The sequence below is a fragment of the Blennius ocellaris genome (assembly GCF_963422515.1).
Source record: "Blennius ocellaris genome assembly, chromosome: 6".
In the NCBI taxonomy this organism is placed as follows: Eukaryota; Metazoa; Chordata; class Actinopteri; order Blenniiformes; family Blenniidae; genus Blennius; species Blennius ocellaris.
Genome location: NC_137655.1, coordinates 12,541,481 through 12,562,023, shown reverse-complemented (window position 1 = coordinate 12,562,023; position 20,543 = coordinate 12,541,481). Strand labels below are relative to the sequence as shown.

The 20,543-nt window shown below is 39.6% G+C and overlaps 1 protein-coding gene across 1 annotated transcript in view; it reads right to left on the bottom strand.

Moving 5' to 3' along the window:
• Positions 1-20,543, bottom strand: part of abca12 (ATP-binding cassette, sub-family A (ABC1), member 12) — a 67,979-nt gene that overhangs the window by 22,328 nt on the left and 25,108 nt on the right. Inside the window, exons 30-52 of the mRNA XM_080498170.1 lie at positions 18,944-19,885; positions 18,729-18,835; positions 17,216-17,322; positions 15,957-16,156; positions 15,586-15,662; positions 14,713-14,843; positions 13,608-13,778; positions 12,457-12,621; positions 11,689-11,884; positions 11,236-11,375; positions 10,685-10,804; positions 10,433-10,523; positions 9,930-10,109; positions 8,580-8,877; positions 7,530-7,644; positions 6,888-7,217; positions 5,261-5,330; positions 5,042-5,176; positions 4,021-4,182; positions 3,732-3,915; positions 2,931-3,149; positions 1,869-2,065; positions 347-504 (exon numbers count right to left, since the gene is read on the bottom strand). Of these exons, the coding sequence (XP_080354296.1) occupies positions 347-504; positions 1,869-2,065; positions 2,931-3,149; positions 3,732-3,915; positions 4,021-4,182; positions 5,042-5,176; positions 5,261-5,330; positions 6,888-7,217; positions 7,530-7,644; positions 8,580-8,877; positions 9,930-10,109; positions 10,433-10,523; positions 10,685-10,804; positions 11,236-11,375; positions 11,689-11,884; positions 12,457-12,621; positions 13,608-13,778; positions 14,713-14,843; positions 15,586-15,662; positions 15,957-16,156; positions 17,216-17,322; positions 18,729-18,835; positions 18,944-19,885 (4,495 nt within the window). The remainder of the gene's footprint in view (positions 1-346; positions 505-1,868; positions 2,066-2,930; positions 3,150-3,731; positions 3,916-4,020; positions 4,183-5,041; positions 5,177-5,260; positions 5,331-6,887; positions 7,218-7,529; positions 7,645-8,579; positions 8,878-9,929; positions 10,110-10,432; positions 10,524-10,684; positions 10,805-11,235; positions 11,376-11,688; positions 11,885-12,456; positions 12,622-13,607; positions 13,779-14,712; positions 14,844-15,585; positions 15,663-15,956; positions 16,157-17,215; positions 17,323-18,728; positions 18,836-18,943; positions 19,886-20,543) is intronic.

Here is a 20,543-nt window from a genome sequence, read left to right as displayed (position 1 = left end):
GGGAACACAGTGGATGGCTTGGGACTATGGGGGTCTGCACTGCATGTAATGAGGTTCTGTTGTGTTTGTTTCCCTGAGCAATTTGTACAGCTGCATCTTCTTTTAGTTTCCTGACCGCTGCTTTGACATTTTCGTGTTTGCTGCTTTTGTTGTCTATTTTCTATTGAATTGATTTGAATAACTTTTTTTTTCTTTTTTTTAAATGGGGTCCAGATTTTCTAATAAATGCAGATTTGACACAGATAGAGAATATTCATCTCCTTCCATTAAAACTGATGTGTCAAAATAATTCAAATTTTAGTATTGTACAAGTGCATGGTGGGTGAAAGCCTGTAACGTTGAATACCTTCTTGGTGAGGGTGAGTTTGTAGCCTTGACCCAGCTTGTCTTTCAAGTAGAGGGGAGATCCACAGCATTTTAGCCCTCCTCTCTCCATAAAGGCAATGCGGTCACTCAGCACTTCGGCCTCGTCCAGATGATGGGTGGACATGATGATGGTGCGGTCTAAGAGGTCAAAAAACATCCTTTTCATAATTATGAATGCTCACATTCGCCATCAACAGAAGAAAATGTATAAAAATGACATAATAACCCTCCATTTCTTTTTGTATCCGGATGGAGAAAGAATCACATTAGTTTACCAGCCAGTAAAGCTCTGTCAGAGTTTTGTGGCTTCAAATAAATCAAATAAACACAGTAAAACTAGACATTGCCAAGACAAATCAAGACAGAAGAGATGTCATGCCCAAACAACTCAAGTAAAAACAGGTACAGGGACAGCGAGTTACGCAGAAAACTTTTTGTTTTTCCTCAAGAAATTCTCCTGGCAGCAAAAAAACTGACTCAGTGCCAATTACAAAATCTTCTCCACACCTACAATTATATGACCTTTATGAGGCTTGTTGCCATCATGGCTGCTACCCCAGGAGGGCTGAAATATATAAAAAAAAGAAACACTTGTGGAGTTGTTTTAGATTAATTATATGCTGAATTCCAGGTGGGAGACTACGGAGGAGAGAAACCCCGCAGGCTCTGTTCCAAGTTCATCGCTCACTGTTGCTCCTGTCTCCGAGAGAGTAGATAGAAGATTTCTTCTGAGGAAAACACTTGGAAGTGGGAGAGTTTGAATCATGTGTGCTGTGTGTGCACTTCACAGCATGGAGTTTTCTACCAATTACATTGACAATGTAAAATGCAACGCAGTTAGTTACACATATATGGTGTAAATGTTGATGACTAAAGTGATTAAACACAGAAGTGCAAAGTCTTGTCGGTTTCTCGAAGAGCTTGGGGTGTCCTATTAGTAAAGATAAACGTTGTTCCTGTATAACCTTTCAAAGCCACGGTTACAAGCTGCTTCCAGGGTACATAAAATTCAATGCCATGAAGCACAGTTGGACTGCAAGTCCGAACACAATTGGCTAAAACAGTTGAAAGCTATAATTATTGAGTTTTCTATCTATCTATAAAACAATATAAGGAAAATAAAATGTAAAGCAATACAGACAGGTTTATAGACACTTTTAAGCAATCACTTGATCTATCAACTAGATACTAAAACAAATAAGGAGCCAGGAGAGAGATGCAGCATCTAATGTTTGTCACACTCTCTGAAGACCAAATCAGAGGCTGTGCATCAATTACCATGATTATCGATACACATTCAGTTATTGGTGTAGACATCACTATGAATCAATTCAAAAGCTAATATGCCTCCACTGATACTCTATTGAGTACACATCTTGGATTTTTGTGGCCTTCTCCCATAGTGATGAATATGAGGTACGTATGCGATCAAATTCGGGGCAATAATGTTTTTGATTTTGAGTTTTTTTGGTTCACAATGAGAGTATTTCAGTGCCACTCACGTTTCTTGTGTTGCATAACAATGTCCCAGATGCTGCGCCTGGAGCAGGGATCGACTCCTGTGGTGGGTTCATCCAGAACCACCAAGCGAGAGCCCCCTATGAAGGCGATGGAGATTGACAGCTTGCGTTTCATGCCGCCTGACAGGGTGCCCACCCGCTTGTGTCTGTGAGCATACAAGCCTGTCTCCTCCAGAATCCTAGCAGAGGGATTCAACGGAAAGCATTTAGCAGAGCTCATGTTAACACACCTTTTTTTTTTTTTTTTAATGCATTTCAACCTAGTTTCTGAGATGTAGTCTCATCAGTTCCATCAGTCACCCAGCAGGGGCTTCTGAATTCCAGGAATCAGAGGAGAAGTAGAATTTTTTTCCTTTAGTTTCAAGCTTAGCGCTGTTCTGCTTGTCATGTGGAAATCCTCCAGAAATATGCGGATGATGTAACTCACAGGCCATAGCTTAATGATGCCAAAGAATGAGGAAAAAAAATCTTTCTTCCAAGAAGTCCCAAACGGTGAATAACAAAAAAATTCTTTATGGAAAACGTGAACATAATACAGTAACAGACATGACTCCAATTAAGACTGCACAGAGATATGAAACACAGTTATTTGATATACTTGAAAGCTCACAGACATGCTACATGACACCTATAGTCAATTTTGATTAGAGTAATATTTTCATATTCAATAATAATACAACATTTGGCATCAAAGACTAGAAATCCTGGAAAAGTACAGTATAACTATGGAAATCTGTGTCACTGCAGCGATTAGAACATTACAGGGATATTTTCAAATTTCCCCTGTGTGACCAGTCTATTCTCCTCAGCCCTGGTAACTATATCGTATGATTCTCTCATAACCTCTGCAAAGACTTCCCTTTTCTTATTCAGGGAGCCTGACGTGAAATGAGGAATTTACACTGTCTGAAGGATGTTTCCAAATTCAATGCGACATAAAATGATACAACTGTGTCATCAACATGGCATCATCCTGAAGATACAATGCATTTTTGGTTATGTGAGACAAATTAATTTCTCAGCTCTGGATTATCGGTCACTCACGTGCGAATTTGTTCGTGGAGCTCTCCACGTGACCAGTGTGGTGCCTTAATCTGGCCGTACAGCAGCAGGTGCTCCTTGGCAGTCATGTGGTCAAAGAGGACGTCGTACTGCATGCAGACCCCGAGCTCTTTGCGGACTCTGCCAATGTTTGCCTGCATGTCTCTGCCATAAACCTCTATGGTGCCCGAGCTTGGAGGAAACAGGCCAGTCAGGAGGGACCTGCACACACAGTACGTTCATTAAGGTATCAAATTGGTTTTTATTAAAATATTATGTAGGATTCTTCAGATAGACATATAGACAGCACTGCTTACATTAGCTACAGTAAAAATGCAGAAAAATAGCCTGTTTAGTCCAATGTGCTTTTGTTTCACCCCCTCTATGGCACTTTCCTGCCAAATGATGATTTCTTGATGCCCAAAATATCCGCAGTCATAAAATTACTTCTCTTCATTTTCAATGTTTTCAGTGTTGTTAAATTCTCTTGTGCGACTAGACTCATTGAGTTTTGCATGACATGAGAGCATCAGCAAAATGAGCCGCATTTAAAATGTAAATGTGAGTGCTCTAGTTGATGAAGACCCATCAGGATAATCTCTACCATGTCCATTAGCTCCGCCAGATTTGGACAAAACAATCTTCATGTCAGCAGCAAACCCTTGAAATGATTAAAGGGATGCACCAATCTAATTTCAAAATGGGGCGCATCCAGTGCATAAATGGTCAAAATCCATGTGTATTAGAAGAAGGAAATGCTGATGCAGTAAAAATTAAGAAACAAACAATGTGTGCTCAACATACATAGTGGTGGTCTTGCCGGCTCCATTGTGACCTAGCAGTGAAGTCACATGCCCCTCATAGAAGGAAACATTGAGGTTTTCAATGGCCGCTTGGTCGCCATAGAGCTTTGTGAGACCATGAAGAGCAACGCCCACTGGGAGATCTGAAAACTCCTCAGCCTTCTGGGAGAAGAGAGAGCTCTGGCCTAGCAGACAATGTAAGGAAAGCAAATTGTAAAACAAAGCAACATGGAGGAGAAATGAAATGGGACATGAGGTATAAAAACGCTTGTGCTTGCGTCATGTCATACTTTTTCCTTTATCATCTGAGAAGACAGGCTGGTTGTTCTGCATGATGTTGTGAAAGAGGAGTCCTTTGCTCGTGTTGCTCTGAGACCAGCAGCAACAGCACAGGTCAGCCCAGAAGGAGCGCTGGAATGGGAAGTACCATGGAGCCGGGATGCCATATTTGCCTAAAGGAAAGAAAATAATGCTCAAAGATCTTCCACACAACAACAACAAACTCGTCAGAAAAAGGTCCACCAGACCTCGGACTAGGACATCTACCTCAGTGGCCTTTCTATTCTTTTCAGTGGGTTTGTACATGAGCATACAATTGTGTAGGTATGATCATACAGTATGGACAGGCATTTCTTATAAATGCGCTTTAAATTGTTAACTATCTATATTAATTGTATGGTTAAAGTTAAAGTTATGTATATTATTGTGGACTGAAGAGTTGTGCAGGAACTACACAACATTAATAGGGGAGAGTACCATGTAACAGAGTGATAGCAGAATGCCAGAAGAGGGGGTGGGGCAAGATGTTATCGTTTATTTGTCAAATTGAAAAATTCAATGAAAAGACCACTCAAAGAAAGACACAAATTGGTGTACTGTGCAAGTTCAAATCAAAACTGTATGTGATTCAGTATTGGTACATTACATAGTAAAAATGCCAAACAAATGAGAGGCACAACTGCTTCAGACTGAATGTACGATGTGTGAGGAGTGTAGTCAATGTATTTTGTGTACACAGTTAAAGGCGCTTCAGGTCAACCAAAGGAGGTAAAACGAAACAATTTGTTTGATTGTGAGAGATTTAAAAGTGTTGTCATAAAATTCTTCAATTATCAAAACTCCTGAGCTCCACACTGCTCTGAGTTTAAAAGGAATTAGGACTCTGCCAAATATGGTTGTTTGCCCAATAAAAGTTTCAGTTTAAAACTAGCTGATCAGAAAAGAATGACAGATGAACTATATTCTCAACACAAATCAGGATCAGAATACTTCATAAAGAGCTGTCTTGTAATCTTTATTGTCGAGAATTACCTGGAAAGACCATGCGGATGTAGGAGCCAATGACAAAGTAGAGGATGGAGTCGATGAGCATCAGCCAGCACAGCCAACCGAACGAGGAGGTGTCGTCAGCAATGGGCGAGATGTACGCGTTGCTCCATTGAAGTCCTGGAAAAGTGAATGAATGTTTTTTCTCCACTTGTTCAGTTAGCTGACATGTCAAAGAGATCTTGATGGTGGTCAGATGTTTACCTTTTCCTTGGGCTTCATATCGAGATGCGTACTGACTGGCGTAACTGAAACATGTCGGGGAAAACAGACCCTGCAGGAAACATCACAAAGAAAATTAGACAGGAAACTGCAAACATAATGAAGAAAATGTTGAATCAGTTAAACGCTTTAATATATACTTTTCTGTAATTCTGATTGTATTTAATCCAAACACACTTGAGCGATTTAACAGCTTTCTCTATGTATTTTTTCAACATGATTTAAAGCAAGGTAAATAGTGTGTGGATAATGTGGTAAGTTTGACATGTGTGACCGTTCATAAACCACCAGTTACTGAAGTGAAAAAAAAGATGCATTATGCAAATGTGTACAGCTAAAATCACTAATGTACTTTATCCCACAATACATAGCCTACGCACATCTCCTTTGTGACACAATTCCATCTATTTATTTCTGAACAAATTATTTTCACTTAATTTCTTTTTAGTCTAACGAGCTGGCATTTCAGAGAGCTGCACCAACACACTTTGAAGCATTTTGTTTGTGAATTAGATTTTTGAGTTTGGCTGAGTAAATAACATTTCAAAGTAAAATGAAATCCATTACAGCTCCCTGCCCATTCAATTTGTATCCTCTTCCAAATAAAATTACCCGATCTGTTTTTTAGTTTATTGAACACACACGAGCAGAAGCTCAGCCGATGCTCAACACTTTATCAGGGATTACTAGTATAACACAATTTGTTGCTCTGCTACAAAACATTGTTTTTTCAGTTATGATGGCACAGATATGAAAATGATGATGCTGCTTCGTACTTGTTATCAGGGTTGGTAGTGCATGGTGCTGTTGCAAAGCAGTACATCATATTAAAGGACATTACTAATATTCTGCAGTTCTCACGTGGCCAAAATGTTTGAAACGTCCATGAAGAGGTCAAAGTCCCTGCAAAGAACTACCTCAATGCTAAAAATACATGATTGGAAAAAATATATTGTTTTTGTCATTATTATAATGTTAAAATATGATGAACATTATTTAACCCTGTATTTGACACTTTAGATACTGAAATTGATTCAAATATTTCAACCCTCAAGATTACTGAAGGGACATGTTTTGTTGTTTATCTTCTTCTGTGACTTTTTAACAGAGTTAATGGACTACACTAAATGACATGAATTTTAAAGAACAAAACTCTCTAAATCCTTACTTATTTCAGATTTTTTCCCCTAAAAAAATAACAATATAGGATGCATTTTTTGCAGAAAAGTTTTCCCATCAGGACTTACTAGATGGTATAACATAAAAAAATGTTTTTAATATTGTATTACTATGCTTGTGAACATTTCCCCACAATTTCAAGCAAGAGATATTTGGTCAAAGCAAAAGAGCAAAGCACAACACGATGTGTGATTATTAGAGGTTGTCATCATTTCCAAAAATTCTTAAGAACTCACCCAAGCTATAGCTATATTGGCGTTCAGCAAAAGTAATCACGTCGTCACAGGTATCAATTCACTGTGAGTGTGAACTAAATATTCGGAAATTACAAAGTAGACAAATACGATCACTTGCCCAATAATAAAATAAATAAAATATAAGTGTAGTTGATGAAGAAACCATTGAGACAAAAGAATCAGAGAGTCCTTACCAGCAGGCTCTTCTGGGCAAATGTGAGGCGACTTTCTGAGGCCATGACAATAATGAATGGGAAGAAGCAGAGGATATAGAGGAGGCTGCCACTCAGTCCAGCGATGTAGGTCTTGTCATAGAAGGAACTGACCAGGTAGCTGAAGGCGATTATGCTCAAGCCATAGTCGCTCAAGTACAGAAAAACGAGGGAGGCGTCACTGTGCGGCAAGATTTTGCCATACTTCAGCAGCAATGTGAGGATGATGATGGTCACCACCAGAAAGGCGGCGCACTCCAGGAACCAGGCGAAGAAGTGGCTGAACGGGTTGACTCCCATCATTTTCATGTACTATGGGAAAAGCAAGAATAGGATAAGAAAACAGAAATATTAACATTTTTGTGACTGCATTTAGAAATGAGTGTAATATTAAAAAACAAGATAAACAACAGGAAATAAGTGGAAATAGATTGTCTTACTCCACAGACATTTCAACAAAAGTAATTATATGTCAGTGATTCTGGGTGTCGAATCACTTCTTAGAAAGAAGAACAAAAAGGCACTATCATAAGCAAAAACAGCAAAACTGGAAAGCCAGAGTCTGTGTTCAATACAAAATTGCAGTACCGGTAATAGCATTTTCCAAGCAGAAAAATACATCACCTCATGTAGTCTCAGCTCTCTCTCATGCACAAGTTTTTTCACAAAATGAGCCACAAACAGAAGCCAGGCGATCATCAGCATAAGAGGGAAGACAAAAGAGATGCCCTCCAGATACCTGGGGAATACAGCAGTGCCAATTGTCAATCAAATTTCTTGAAAACGGAAGACTCAATCTGAGTCAACAACAGTGGTTGAAAAGGCCTATCATTCAGTCATAGGCTTGTCAGTCAGTGGAGGAGCAATATTGATGGCATGTTGGGGGGATTTTGACAGCTAAAATCTAATCCTTGTATTATTTACACAAATAAAAGCCTCTCTCTTCAATTTGATCATTTTTACTCCGTCGTATCAGGAGCCTCATGGACCGGATTTTGGTGCATGCTGCCTCATATAAAACATTTCCATGTCTCAGAGCTATCATGTCAGAATTTGTGCTGCTGAGTAATAAATCAGAGCAAGCAAAAGGCAAGGGTCTTAATATCTTACAGCTGGTCACAAGGCAGCCAGCCGGAGACGGTGACCTGCTGGTGTTTCTTAGATGGGATATCAGCAATGTCTCAAGTTGAACCCTTGGGCACGCACAAACATAAGCATTAAGTTCAAGCATGATTCATTGTCAACAATCTTGTGCATTGATTCAAAAGCTAATGCCAAAGCCACATTGGACTGAATATGCTCAGCAGGGATGACTGCTGTTTTGTACAGATGTGAATTAAAAGCCTGAAGGGTGTGTGACTCTAGGCCTGGATATGTGCATAGTCTTCAAAAAATTGCTGCACAATAATAGTGAATATTCATGCACATGGCACTGAGCCAATTATATTGTGACAGGTTTGCGTGAATAGTTACTTACTGTCAGTCCCAAGTGGCAAATGAATAATAGGAAAGCATGCATTATTCCACATAAAAGTCTGTTCCTCCTCAGAGACACTATTTACCTTTTCATGTTTCCATGCATGCATTCATAAGGGAGCATGTTTGGACTGTGTGTTTGTGTGCACGTGCATAAAATGTAGTGTGTGTGTGCATATATGAACTGAGGAAACTCACTCGTCTCTGAAATGGCATGGGTAGGGAAAGGGCTGGATCTGTACAGCTGGCTCTGTGACTTTCTGTCCAGCATGGATTTCAATGATGGCCCGATCAATGTTTTCCTGCAGGTAGATGAATCCCCGGTTGTAGCGCATTGTGAGGCGTGATGAGATGTGTGGGTCCCTCACAAAGTACGGGTTCCGGACTCTATCCGTGCGCATGACATTGTCCATGTGCATGCGGATGGTGTAGCTAACGTTGGGAGGCAGAGTGGAGGAGGAAGCATCCTCATCTTTGGGAAGCTTGAAAATAACACCTAAAGGACAGAATGCATCTTGTCATTAAATGGTTAAAGGTTAAGCTTAGAGATGAGTCTTCTATTCAAACTTGCATTTTCTAACCACTCCGGTATCACCTGTTGAATACAAACACAACGAGATCGAAGTCTATTTGTTTTACACCTGTAAGTCCAGAAATTAATAATTTTAAACACGTTAGGGAAGGTTAATAGATGATAAAAGTGCAATTAGTGTGTTGAGCGATCTGCAAAACATTGGGTGAAGTCATCCTTTCCCATATTAAACATGGCAGCGTTAAAGCTGAAAAAACAGGATACTACTGCACTGCTGAGTGTCTGCTATAATTTGGTGCCATTTAACAGAGCCGTTAGCTGTGCACCATAAACTGCCTGTCTCCAAACAGAAAAGGTTTACAAAGCAGGAATCACCCATGTTTTGGAAATGTTTACAGCTCAGTACAGAAATACTGTATGTGCCTGAGCTGAAGAAATGCGATATCTAAAAATCTATTTTTAAGGAATGTAGAGCAGGGAATGAATCCACAAGTTTTTGAATGCATTTGGAGCATTTTCTTTTTTTTTTTTTTATAAAAGTGTTGACATTTTTTAAATGTTTTCACACAGAGCCATCAGTATTCTGTATCTTGACTTAGAATCAATTCAAAACAAAGAAAACAAAAAACTGAATCAGAAGCCTTAATAGTCAATTACATTCCAAAAAAATGTAGGTTTAAGATTCCAACAAGAATATAATTTTTAAAAAGGGGAAAAGGGCAACCAACACCTTTCCCTGGGAAAACTCTGAAGCTTCTACATTTAAACTCACAATAGGCTTTAGTGACAACTTTAACACCAACTGGGATAAAAGTGCTGTAAAAACTCAAAATCATTGCACATTGAAAGGCAAATTACCAACCTGGACGGTAGTCAAACTGAGCTATGGCACTCTGTTGTACAGACTAATGGCTCATCTACTGGGATTCTGTCCAACACATGGTGAAAGTTCAACCCTGGATGCATGTGACAGCTTTTGCATAAATTGGTACAAATCCACGCCAATATTTACTCACTTGCATAGAGATCACGGTTTTTGGCGAGCTCCAGAGCTTCTGCGTTCAGTTGGTCGGCCGAATCGTATCCACGGTAACGGTCAAATTTGATGCAAGACGAGAGGTCTACCATCAGGGTGGACAAGGCGCTGATCTGATTAAGTATGTGTTTGTTCTGATCCAGCAGCAAAGTCATGTTAGCTGTGAAAATGAAGAGATTTTAAATGTGTGACGAGAAGGATAAAACAACTCCCAATGCAGTTTCAGCTTCGCGTGACTCCTTGTTAATGCTTCATGTTGAGCTGTAGCCGAACAAAGGCGGTCTGAAACATGAAAATACAGTCTGACAGAGCAACTAATCAAATGAAATACATGTATGCTAATGCTGCCTGTTCTATAAAGCTAAGGAGCGGACCCATTTTCTGATAGCTTGGATATTTTACAGGTAATAAGCGAGAGAGGAATATAAAAGTGAGCTTGGTATTTGCAGCTTACAAAAGTAAGACCTTCAAATGCTCACTCACAGAAAGTGCTGAGCGTCTCCTTCATTCTGCCGATATTGATGTCTGTCTGCATCTCAATGAAATTCTTCACAAAGGAATTGCTGAGGGAATTCTGAGGGGGAGAGAGAGTGGAAGAAACGATGAACAACATCAGGATTCAGCTGCAGAAACTCATTGAAGACCACTGCAAAGTTGATCATGAGATTTTCCAGGCGACAGCAAGCCAGTGAAAATAATCAGATACCGGAGGAAGACAGTTCTGAGTTTTCGTACCTGCAGCATTGGCAAAGTGTGGCCGAGTACTTGGGCAGACTGTACGATGTACTGTGAGGAATCAAGCCACTCCTTAGAGTATTTACTCAGATCTGCAAACTCCTGTAAGGTGGCATTGGCCTGGGCAATGACAACACAAGGACAGACACGTGTAACAACAGTAACAGAAACAGTAATCTCGAGACAAAGTCAAATGTAATTAAAATGTAAACCTAGTTACAGGTAGTGCTGCATGTTCCAGTGCAAAAGTTTGGATTTGTTGTTCATCACATGTATGTTTAAAAATTAAAGAAATTGGCACAACTTAGAAAAATCCAATTATGGCAGTGACAATATAAGCTCGAATGAGACAAGCATTGTCAGTAGATTACAGCAAATATATTAAAGGCTGTGAATGGGCAGCATCGAGATGAACTGCCGGAGCTGAGAAACAATGGCAGCGTATCAAAATAGTCACTGTAAAGGAACACAGTGAGACTAATGTATCACGAAACATGTATGTATCAGTATCACAGTAATTGGGAGGAGGTGGTATGGTGTTCACTATATACCTTCTCCATTATTGCCCTGGTTGTAGGTGTGTCAGGTGTGTACAGGATTTGCCCCATCAGCATCGGTTTGAGGAAAGCCCAAGCAATAGCACCACCTGTGGTATTGACCATGTCCAGATACATGTTCATGCAGAAAGGCGCTATAAAAACAAACAAAAGGAGGACCAGCATTAAACCACAAAACAAACATAATTAACGCCAATTATTTTAGTCATGGTAAGATTTAAGAAGTGATCCCGTCTGGTATGTTGTGTTTTGAGGGTCTTAACAGGTCGTTTATGAACCGTCATATTTTGATTATTGCATTTTACTTGGAACAAGATCAAGAAGTTGAACCAGTGTCTTTGGTCTCATCACGTCATTTTAAAAATATAATCTGAAGCAATTGAATCGACAAAGTACACAATCTTGCATTTGAACACCGAATGCATGAAGCCAAAAATACAAACGTACTGGCATTTCGGGGAAGCTTGAACCTCTCAATCATCTCCTCCCTCTCTGGGGTGTTGAGGAAGGAGGGGTTTGACTCGGACCTGTCAGGAAGTTGGGAAATGCCAAACAGAGCCAGAATCCCATTGCTGCATAAAGCTCGGGAGAGGGTCACAAATGTTGCATGGTTGGAAATGCTTGTCTTCTGTCCTCTTGACGCCTAGGGAACAAATAAAACTTTGAATACTCCATGTATTCATGGATGTACTGTGTCTTTTTTTTTTTTTTTTACACATGCCCGAATACATGGATCCTACAGTAATTACTGACTCTAGAATAGCCTTGTGTGTCACAGAGTGATTGTGCTTCTTTCTATTCTAGTGTCTTAAACCCGAGTCAAGATATGTCTGCTATTCAGTATGAATCAATGGGGGATAAAACTTTTTTTAATGTGTGTATTTAAAGAATTTTTAGTGTGAAAATAGTTGTGAAAAGACATGTAGTTCCTTTTGATTCATTCATTCAAATGAACTCAAAAAATGCACTTTTTATATCAAATACTGATGCAATTAAAATGAGATTTACTGCAATTAATTACTTACAAAGCCTGTAATTAAATTTAAAAAAACAACATGAAAAAGTGGAGGCAAACAGGGCCATAAATGCAGCAAAGCCACAGGTCACAGGATTTTGAAATAAATCTGCATTCCTTGGTTTTGACGAGTTCTAAGTTTAGATGCAACCAAGAACTCACGATGAGTGAAACAGTGCAAAGTAATGAAGAGAACCCACTTGTTGAAATTCATTGTTGGCTACCAAGTTGAGATCTTCGATGGATCGCAGGTAGGACCGCAGCTGATCGATGGCGGGAAGAATCCTGGTCATGGTTTCTGTAATATACTCTGCCATCTGAAGCATGACTCCCACCAGCGTCTGCGATTCTTCAGACAACACCATCTGAACAGGAGAAAAGGAACACCAAAACATGACGCCACAGTTGAATTTCCTGAGGGTGGAACTGTTTTCTTCTTAATGCGTTTTATTTGCCGAGCACGTGTGACATTTTCTCATGTATAGCGGCTTATAATAATGGACTCACTAAATATTTCAACAGCACTTGTAAGGGAAGGCTAACAAAACTCACCAAAATATCTTCAATGCTTGATGACAACAGCGAGTCAATACTCTGTTTAGTCATCTTGTCGGGATGGTTTGGGTTATTTCACGAAAGCGAAGAGTCAATGCAAATTAGTATATATGTGAATTTTTAATTGTAAAATTGATCAGCAACATACAATAATGAAATCTTTATCTCGATGATAGTATTTTGATCAGGAATTTTGGATGGGTACGTTATCTGCTTTTTCTTTAAAGTTGATGAACAAAACTTCATGGATAAAAATTAAATGAATTGCAAAAAAAAGAGTTGGACTAAATTTATGTTTGTTTTCTAAACTTTGAGCCTTGGTGAGCGATGATAAACAAAGAAAATGCAGAATGTAGTTTTAACTCCTTTGAAAGTGTGTTTAAACTGGATACCTTCAAATACGTTAAGAAAAGAAAAAATAAGATGAAAATCCCAGAAGGAATATAATGGAAATCTGTGTTTCGCAGTGATGCTGGTTGTATGTAATTAAACAACTGCAGTCTTGTGTCTCAGTAAGTCCTATATCTGGTTTGTTTGGTTGATTTGTGATGTCTGGTGTTTTTCCTTTGCTCACCCAAACAAAAATGCAGCAGTTACAAAAGAAACCATGGAGACACATTTTTTGACTCGTAAAATGTTTTCTTTGACAAAAGCTTTTTTATGCTCAGATGCTTCTCAAACAAACTCACTATGACATTTGTGATTTGTGACTCCAACAGTTTCTTCGTCGATTTCGGAACAAGGTGAAAAAACCAGTACTCGCAGCTACTTAAAGTAATAAGAGTAATCCTCTTACTCTGTAAATGAGTTTCTCCATGTTGACATGCCGAGCCATCAGCAGTGACAGTTTGTACCATTGTCTCACAGACATGGAGCAGAAGATTTTGAAGATGACTGCATCTGCTTCCTCCATGTTCACTGATGCTGTAGAGTTGCAGTGGCGCAGCTTCGTCAACCACGACAGGATCTGTGCCAAAAAGCATTAAGCCGGTTAAGGAAACAGGAAATACAGCCAACAGAAGCACAACATAAGGTACCAAAATATAGATATGAGCTACAGTCTGATATCCTCTTCACAGCCTTCCATTTTTGGAATGACAGTCAACTACTGTATGGGTGAGCATTTCCTCACAAGGTCACACGGGGAAGCAAACACACACATGCACGCACACACACACACTTACACCTGTGTACATAGCACAAGTACAAGAACTTGTTTGAGGTCAACTGGGCCAGACCAATACAATAATAACAGAGTGATACAGAGAAGTTCAACTACTTCCTGTTTCATTTTTTTGGTGCTAAAATACAAGCACATTCTGGAACATTTTCTCAAAGGCCTATGGGCAGAGTACAATGTGAACTCTTCTATGCCACAGTGTTTCTCTTCAGACTGCACAACTGTCTACGGGCTATTTGATGCTTATGTAATTCTATCTGTAAAACGTTGGCTTGCTTTCACGAAAGCTGGTTGTTTAGTGCTCCTTAGCACCAGCCTGTGTGTTTATTGCAAGCAACTGGTGTTTTTAATTGAAGAATTGAAGTTATTGTCATTTAGATCTTGCAAGGACATCTCAGTTTGGCATGTGGGTCCAATGCTTAAATTGTATTGGAAAACCATAGGTGTAACAGTTTTGCCAGGGCTACTCCAGGGTTAAAAGGGCAAAAATCGGTACATGGTAGTTCCTGGCTGATGACCCTGCAGCTGACCCATGGGCACTGGAGGAGGTGCGACAGGCAGCGATGCCCCGCAGGAAATCACACCTACCTGTATTTACTTACCAGTTTCAGACTATTTATAAAACCTTGTAGAATATTAGAAATTAAAATCATGAAACTAACACAAGGTGTGTTTATTTTTCGTGTTTCTGTCAATAATGTATTGACAGAGTGTGCCTCACCTCTAAATTGCTATTTGGTAGCGTGGTTCCCATCAGCAGCTGCAAACTTTCAGGATCAAATGTCATATGGCGATGAACATCCAGAACAAATGCGGTCTGGTTCCTCAGCATCTCACCGACTGTCACAGTTCCTGCAAAGACAAAACCAAGCACTTTTGCTTGTTCTATTCATTTTCACTTCTGTTTCCTTTATTCCATCTCATCAAGTTAACATTGTTAATGAATCCTACATTTAGTTGAATCTCAGCAGCATTTTTCACTATTGAAGAGGTACACTCAGGCAGCTGCTTCAGGTAGGTCCATGTGTAGCTTTTCATCGTTATTGTCAGATATCAACATTTGATTTAGTCTAAAACATCACACCTCCATGCCCACATTGCCGCTTCTGCCAAAAGGACTCTTTTACAGACTAAAAGAGTACAGAGTTGAGCCCCATTGATTATTTCTGGGGAGTCGCTGGACAAAGTGACAAGCAGGAACTGCACTGATGTAAACTGTTAATAGCATATTTCTACCAAGGATGAGAGTAAAGGAAACGCAAAATAGTGAAAGGAAATGAGGAGTATGGCTTGAAGTTAATCGCAAGAAAAAGCTGCGCATCTAGAGAGAAAATGATTCACTGCCATAAACCTGAATTCAAGACAGGTCAACATTTACTTTTGGGAACAAAAATCCATGAAAGGAATCATATAAGGAATCATATTTATTTGGACACCTAAAATTACAGTCATATTGCCCAATGACAACTTTAAAGTATAAAATAAATGTGAACTCTTTCTTTCACAGGATCACCTCCATTTTCAGATCCTAAAATTAATCAATCCTGAGATAAATTATGATGTGTTCACAGCTGTGATATAAATAAAGTCTCACCTGGTGAGGTGATATTAACTCTCAGATATCGCAGGTTGCTGATGTTGAGGTCCAACTTCTCAGTAAACATGGAGTTCCTGTAAAATACAAATACGACACATGAAGTAATATCGATTACAAAGTGCATTTATTAAGATAATTGTCTTAATATAAGACATGGTTTTCTCCCCTGGAAATATGTCTGAAAAAAATGGAGTTGATTTTTTTATTGAGTGTCTCGTGTCATGGTGTGATACATAACAACAGCACAGATATTACATACATACATACGTACATGTCAGAGATTGCAAGGTGAAAAAAAAAACAATAGTAAAACAAAGGGCTACTTTCAACGCTACAAAAATCTTTGAAGAATCAAGACAATTCTGTACCAGTTTGTGTCGATTTTATAGGTCTTGGGGTCTCCAATGACAGCCTGGAAGACGACGTCAGTTAGAGCGCTGGGGTTCATCAGCAGACTCTCGATTAGGGTCTGCAGGCCGGGCAGAATGCTGTGACAGAGCTGACCAGGCTGTATGGAGAGGCTCTCCATCAGCAGGCGCACAAATTCCACACTCTCCAAGTCACACACCTACAACAGATATATCATATCAAAGTAATCAGGCCCCAATGCAGGAGTGGGATACAATATAGAACATAGCTGTAAAAAGAAAACCTCACTGTACTTTCAAGGTACTTTTTCACAAAAATAATAATTGCACTCAATTTTGTTGAAAGACGCTGAAAGAAACTTTATTAATATGAAAAACAGTACTAGTCAACAGCTCAGTCAAACATATTTTCTTTTGGATCGACAAAACATTTTTAGGTATTTCTGTTAATGAATAATGGCCATTGGATTCCAAAACAGCTCACATTGAACTTTCGGTGACACAGATGGGTACAATTTGAATACATCTTTCCTCTATGTTTTTTTTTTATAAGTTTTTAGTTTTTTTGCATCATCTTTGAAATTCAGACCCAGACACTAAAATTGGCACAGTAAACATTGAGAAAGTAATACACTAGCATCTAAGTGAATGCTCATTAAAACCCTTTCAAGTCATTATTTTTGCTCCCAGCCATTTATTTTTAACATGTAATATCATTCCTCTATAGTTGGAAGAAAGAAATAGAGCTCGCCCGAGCACAGAAGACAATACAAATTTCTCAATGATGCAGTTACATACATTATGTCCACCTGCAGATATTTTAAGTAATGCAATGTTTATTCATTTATCAAAAATGAATCATATTTATGTATTTTTAATGAAGAAATAGTGATGTGAATAATATGGCATTTGAAGGGTTAAAAAAGAATTGTAATATGAGTATTTGATATTTATGATTAGGGAGACCTTTCATTTACGAAATCAAAACTCAACTTGAGTAGAAAAATAAAACAATATGGCTTGATTTAGCTAAAGTATTAGGATTTGACAGAGAAAACGAGAGATTAAATTGTGGAAAGAGCCAATGTTGCTGATATGAATCATTGCGTAAGTAATTTTTATGTCTTTTTTCAATCCATCTTTTCCCCCCATTTTAGGGGGGGTGAGGAGGCCCTCACATTTTCTGTAATTGCCATTTAGTGTTTGCTCTTTCTTGTTGAAACATAAATAAATGAAAATGTCACAGTTAATGCGGATACCTGGGAAGTGAGGCGCTCGAGCTCCTCTTTGAAAAGTGGGTCTGACGGGCTGATCTGGAGGAGCGCAGCCATTGTTTGGAAGGTCTGCTGCATTAGCATCAGGTTCTCTGGAGAAAGAAAGGCGGATGGAGAGGAGGGGACATTATGATAAGAGATGGTATTATATACAAGAGCCTCAGAAAGTAAGGTGTGTGAGGTGACAGAACAACATGACATCCCACCGAGCTTTATTATGACTTGTACCATTACGGTGCATCGTCGTCAGGCAGTGAGCTTACAGTGAAACCCTGTACGGGACTGATGGGGGTAAAAAGGGCCAGAAGTACGAGGTGCTGTCGTGCATTAAAACATATCTGACAAACCCCAAGAAAGGCGCCACCACAGGCAGAGAGATGTGATGACAGAATATTTAATCAGTCCAAAATTAGACTCTGTTGATGTTAAATATCAGACTGTGCAACACCTACAGGCTGTTGTAATTACAACAGTTCCCCGTGTGTGTGTGTGTGTGTGTGTGTGTGTGTGTGTTATTGTTGTGGGGAGTTAAGTGTGTTTACACACCAAAATTATGGAATCTCGTTGTCCTTATGTGAACACAAAACAAATTTCCATGAGGAAAAGCCATACAGGCATGTTTAAAGATTAGCCGAAGGTTCAGGTCAGGTTAAGGTTAGTTTAGAATAAGTTCAGAATGAAACTAATACAAGTCAATCGAATGTCCCAGAAAGGTATGAAAGCATAGTAGGCGTGTGTGTGTGTGGGTGTGTGTGTGTGTGCGTGCATGTGTGAGAGAGAAATATGAGAGGTTTATAGCAGAGGAGTGAATCTGCTGCTGCTTACAATGTGATTTCCGTGCACTAAAAACATTATCACATAAGCACAGATGCAAATTAAAAGGAGGTCATAGATGTCCACTTGTGTGAGTGCGAGGGGAGACGTTTAGCGAGGGCGGACAGGATAAGTGATTGAATTCTACTTTGCTAATGAGATTTAAAAAGGTGCTGAGTGGCTTTCTGCTGGAGAAGGGCCATATGGCCTCAGGCTCTTTGGGAGCTCACGCTAAGCTGGTGTGAAGTCTTATTCCTCATATCTGCAGAACAAATTTTGCAGCACACAAATCACGAACACAATAACAGCATTAAGAGTGCTTTATGGTTTTCCTAAGATCAATAGCAGTCAAATAGAAGTCTGACAAAAATCAGAGAGGAGCGTGCCTCTGTTCCTAGCCATTTGACTGTTTAATGGTGCATTGTGCTTATTCACAAAGTCACAGTCAGCATGTAAGCACAAGCTGCAGCATCATTGTAACTTCCAACAGCACTACAACAATTAGCCTGCGCATTAGTGGGAGGGAATTCACAGTGTAGTCAGTCAGTAAAGTTAGGATTCCTTTGGGGATTCTCCATTTAACTAATGAGAGCACATTTGTCATTATAAAGCTGCTCTTGGACCAAGAAGCCAATAACTGTCTGCACTGAGTCAAAGAGACACTAGATCTAAACTGTTAAGTTACCTTGAGATTCATTTGCCAGCACGTTGGTAAACTGCTGTATCTCAGAGGAGAATGGGAAGCCAATAGGAAGCATATTAACAGCGTTCGCCAAGAGATGCAGTGATGACCTGTGGAAAATTCAATACAAACTGTTTATGGAGGAGAAGGTGGTGCAAGTTTGAAATTGGTTCTCTGGATCGATAAAAGCAACTGTTAAGTAAACACAAGCAACTTACATGTCAAAAATGTGAGGGACAGTCAGGTAGGAGAACACACCAAGAGCAGCATCAACAGTGTTTTCTGCAGTGTTATTCCATCCCACCTGCAGGTCATTCATGACTCCATTGACTACAACACCCAGGTCCGGATTGCTGAAAAGCACATGAGCCGTCTCCAGAAGTTCTTCTGTTGTTGGAGCCACGGAGAGGGCTTCAAACATGGCTGGATAGTCAATGTAAAAAAGATCTATGAAGTCATCCATGGGTTCTCTGGTCATCATCATCATTTGTGCATCGCGTTTTCGTCGAACTCTCCTTCTGCCTTTGCCGACCATTCCTGACGTTAATCTACCAAGCTGATGGTCCATGGGGGACAGAAAACCACCAGTGCTTAACAGCTGACCAAGCATTGCAAAAGTATTTTCAACCAGCCCTTCAATCAGTTCTGCATTTTCTGGCTCATCGATGTTTGTCAGGAGAGACATGACAGGCTTAATGATGTCCGAGATTTTTGGAAGAGCCACATGCAGGAGATCCAGTCCAGACGCCTCAGTGGTAGACAACCAGATGACCATTTCAGTCACCTTCTCTATGATCAAGTTTGCTTCACTGGTTTCCAGGAGATGCTGCATGTCTTGGTAAACTCCAGGGTCATCCCCAAAGATCTTCATGTCAATCAACAGCTTCATTATTGTCCGCACCGCTTCTGCAACAGACGCCTCATCAAAGTTGGAAAAACTTCCCCACGTCATGGACATGTTAGATGAGGTCATGTTTGTGCAGCTTAGGAAACCAATTATGGCCTCTTCAAGGAGATCCTGCAGAGAGCTGCTGTTGTTGTGAACCAGATTTCCATTTATCAAAATGTGACCAAGGCTGCTGACAAGGCAGTCAGTGTAGGGCTTCAAAAAGGGCGCCTGGACAAGCAACTCATTGAGGACCATGGTAATGGAGGACAAACTGTAAAAGACAAAAAGGTAAGTTCACCATTTAGATCATTTTCAATTTTTCTAATCGTCTCCTGTATCAATGAAGTGTAAATGGTCGGATGACCGTAAGACCTCAAATAAATCAGAGGTGTCAAAGATACGCCACACATGCCAAACAAAACGAACCAGTAGGTCCACTCCACTATACAAAGTTTGAAGATGTCAAAGAAAACATCAGCTTTAATATTTCAATAGAAGTCAGTGCTGTTCATAATTTGATCACAGTTTTAGTAAGAGTAACTGAAATTGAAAAATTCTTTTGAAACAAGTCAAAAGATCAGTAATGGAGCATTATTGAAACAGCAGTTGCATCAAAGCCATTCGGTCAGGGCGGCTTTTGTGAAAACAAAGACGTTGAAGACAACTGAAAATGTGTTTCTTCAGGATGAATAGGCTTTGTCAACATTAGCCTGCAAAAAAGTTGTTCTAAATTGCAAAATATTGAACTTGCAATTATTTGTCTTTTTGGGTTGTTTTAATTTAAGGGCTTTAACGCTTTTATTTTACTGCTTTGGCCTTCTCAACATCAAATTGGGATGTACTCTGAATGGACCGGCTTTCTCCATCACCGAATCACACAGTTTTGATGTTTCATCTTTAATAACACACTATGTATAGCCTGCCCACTG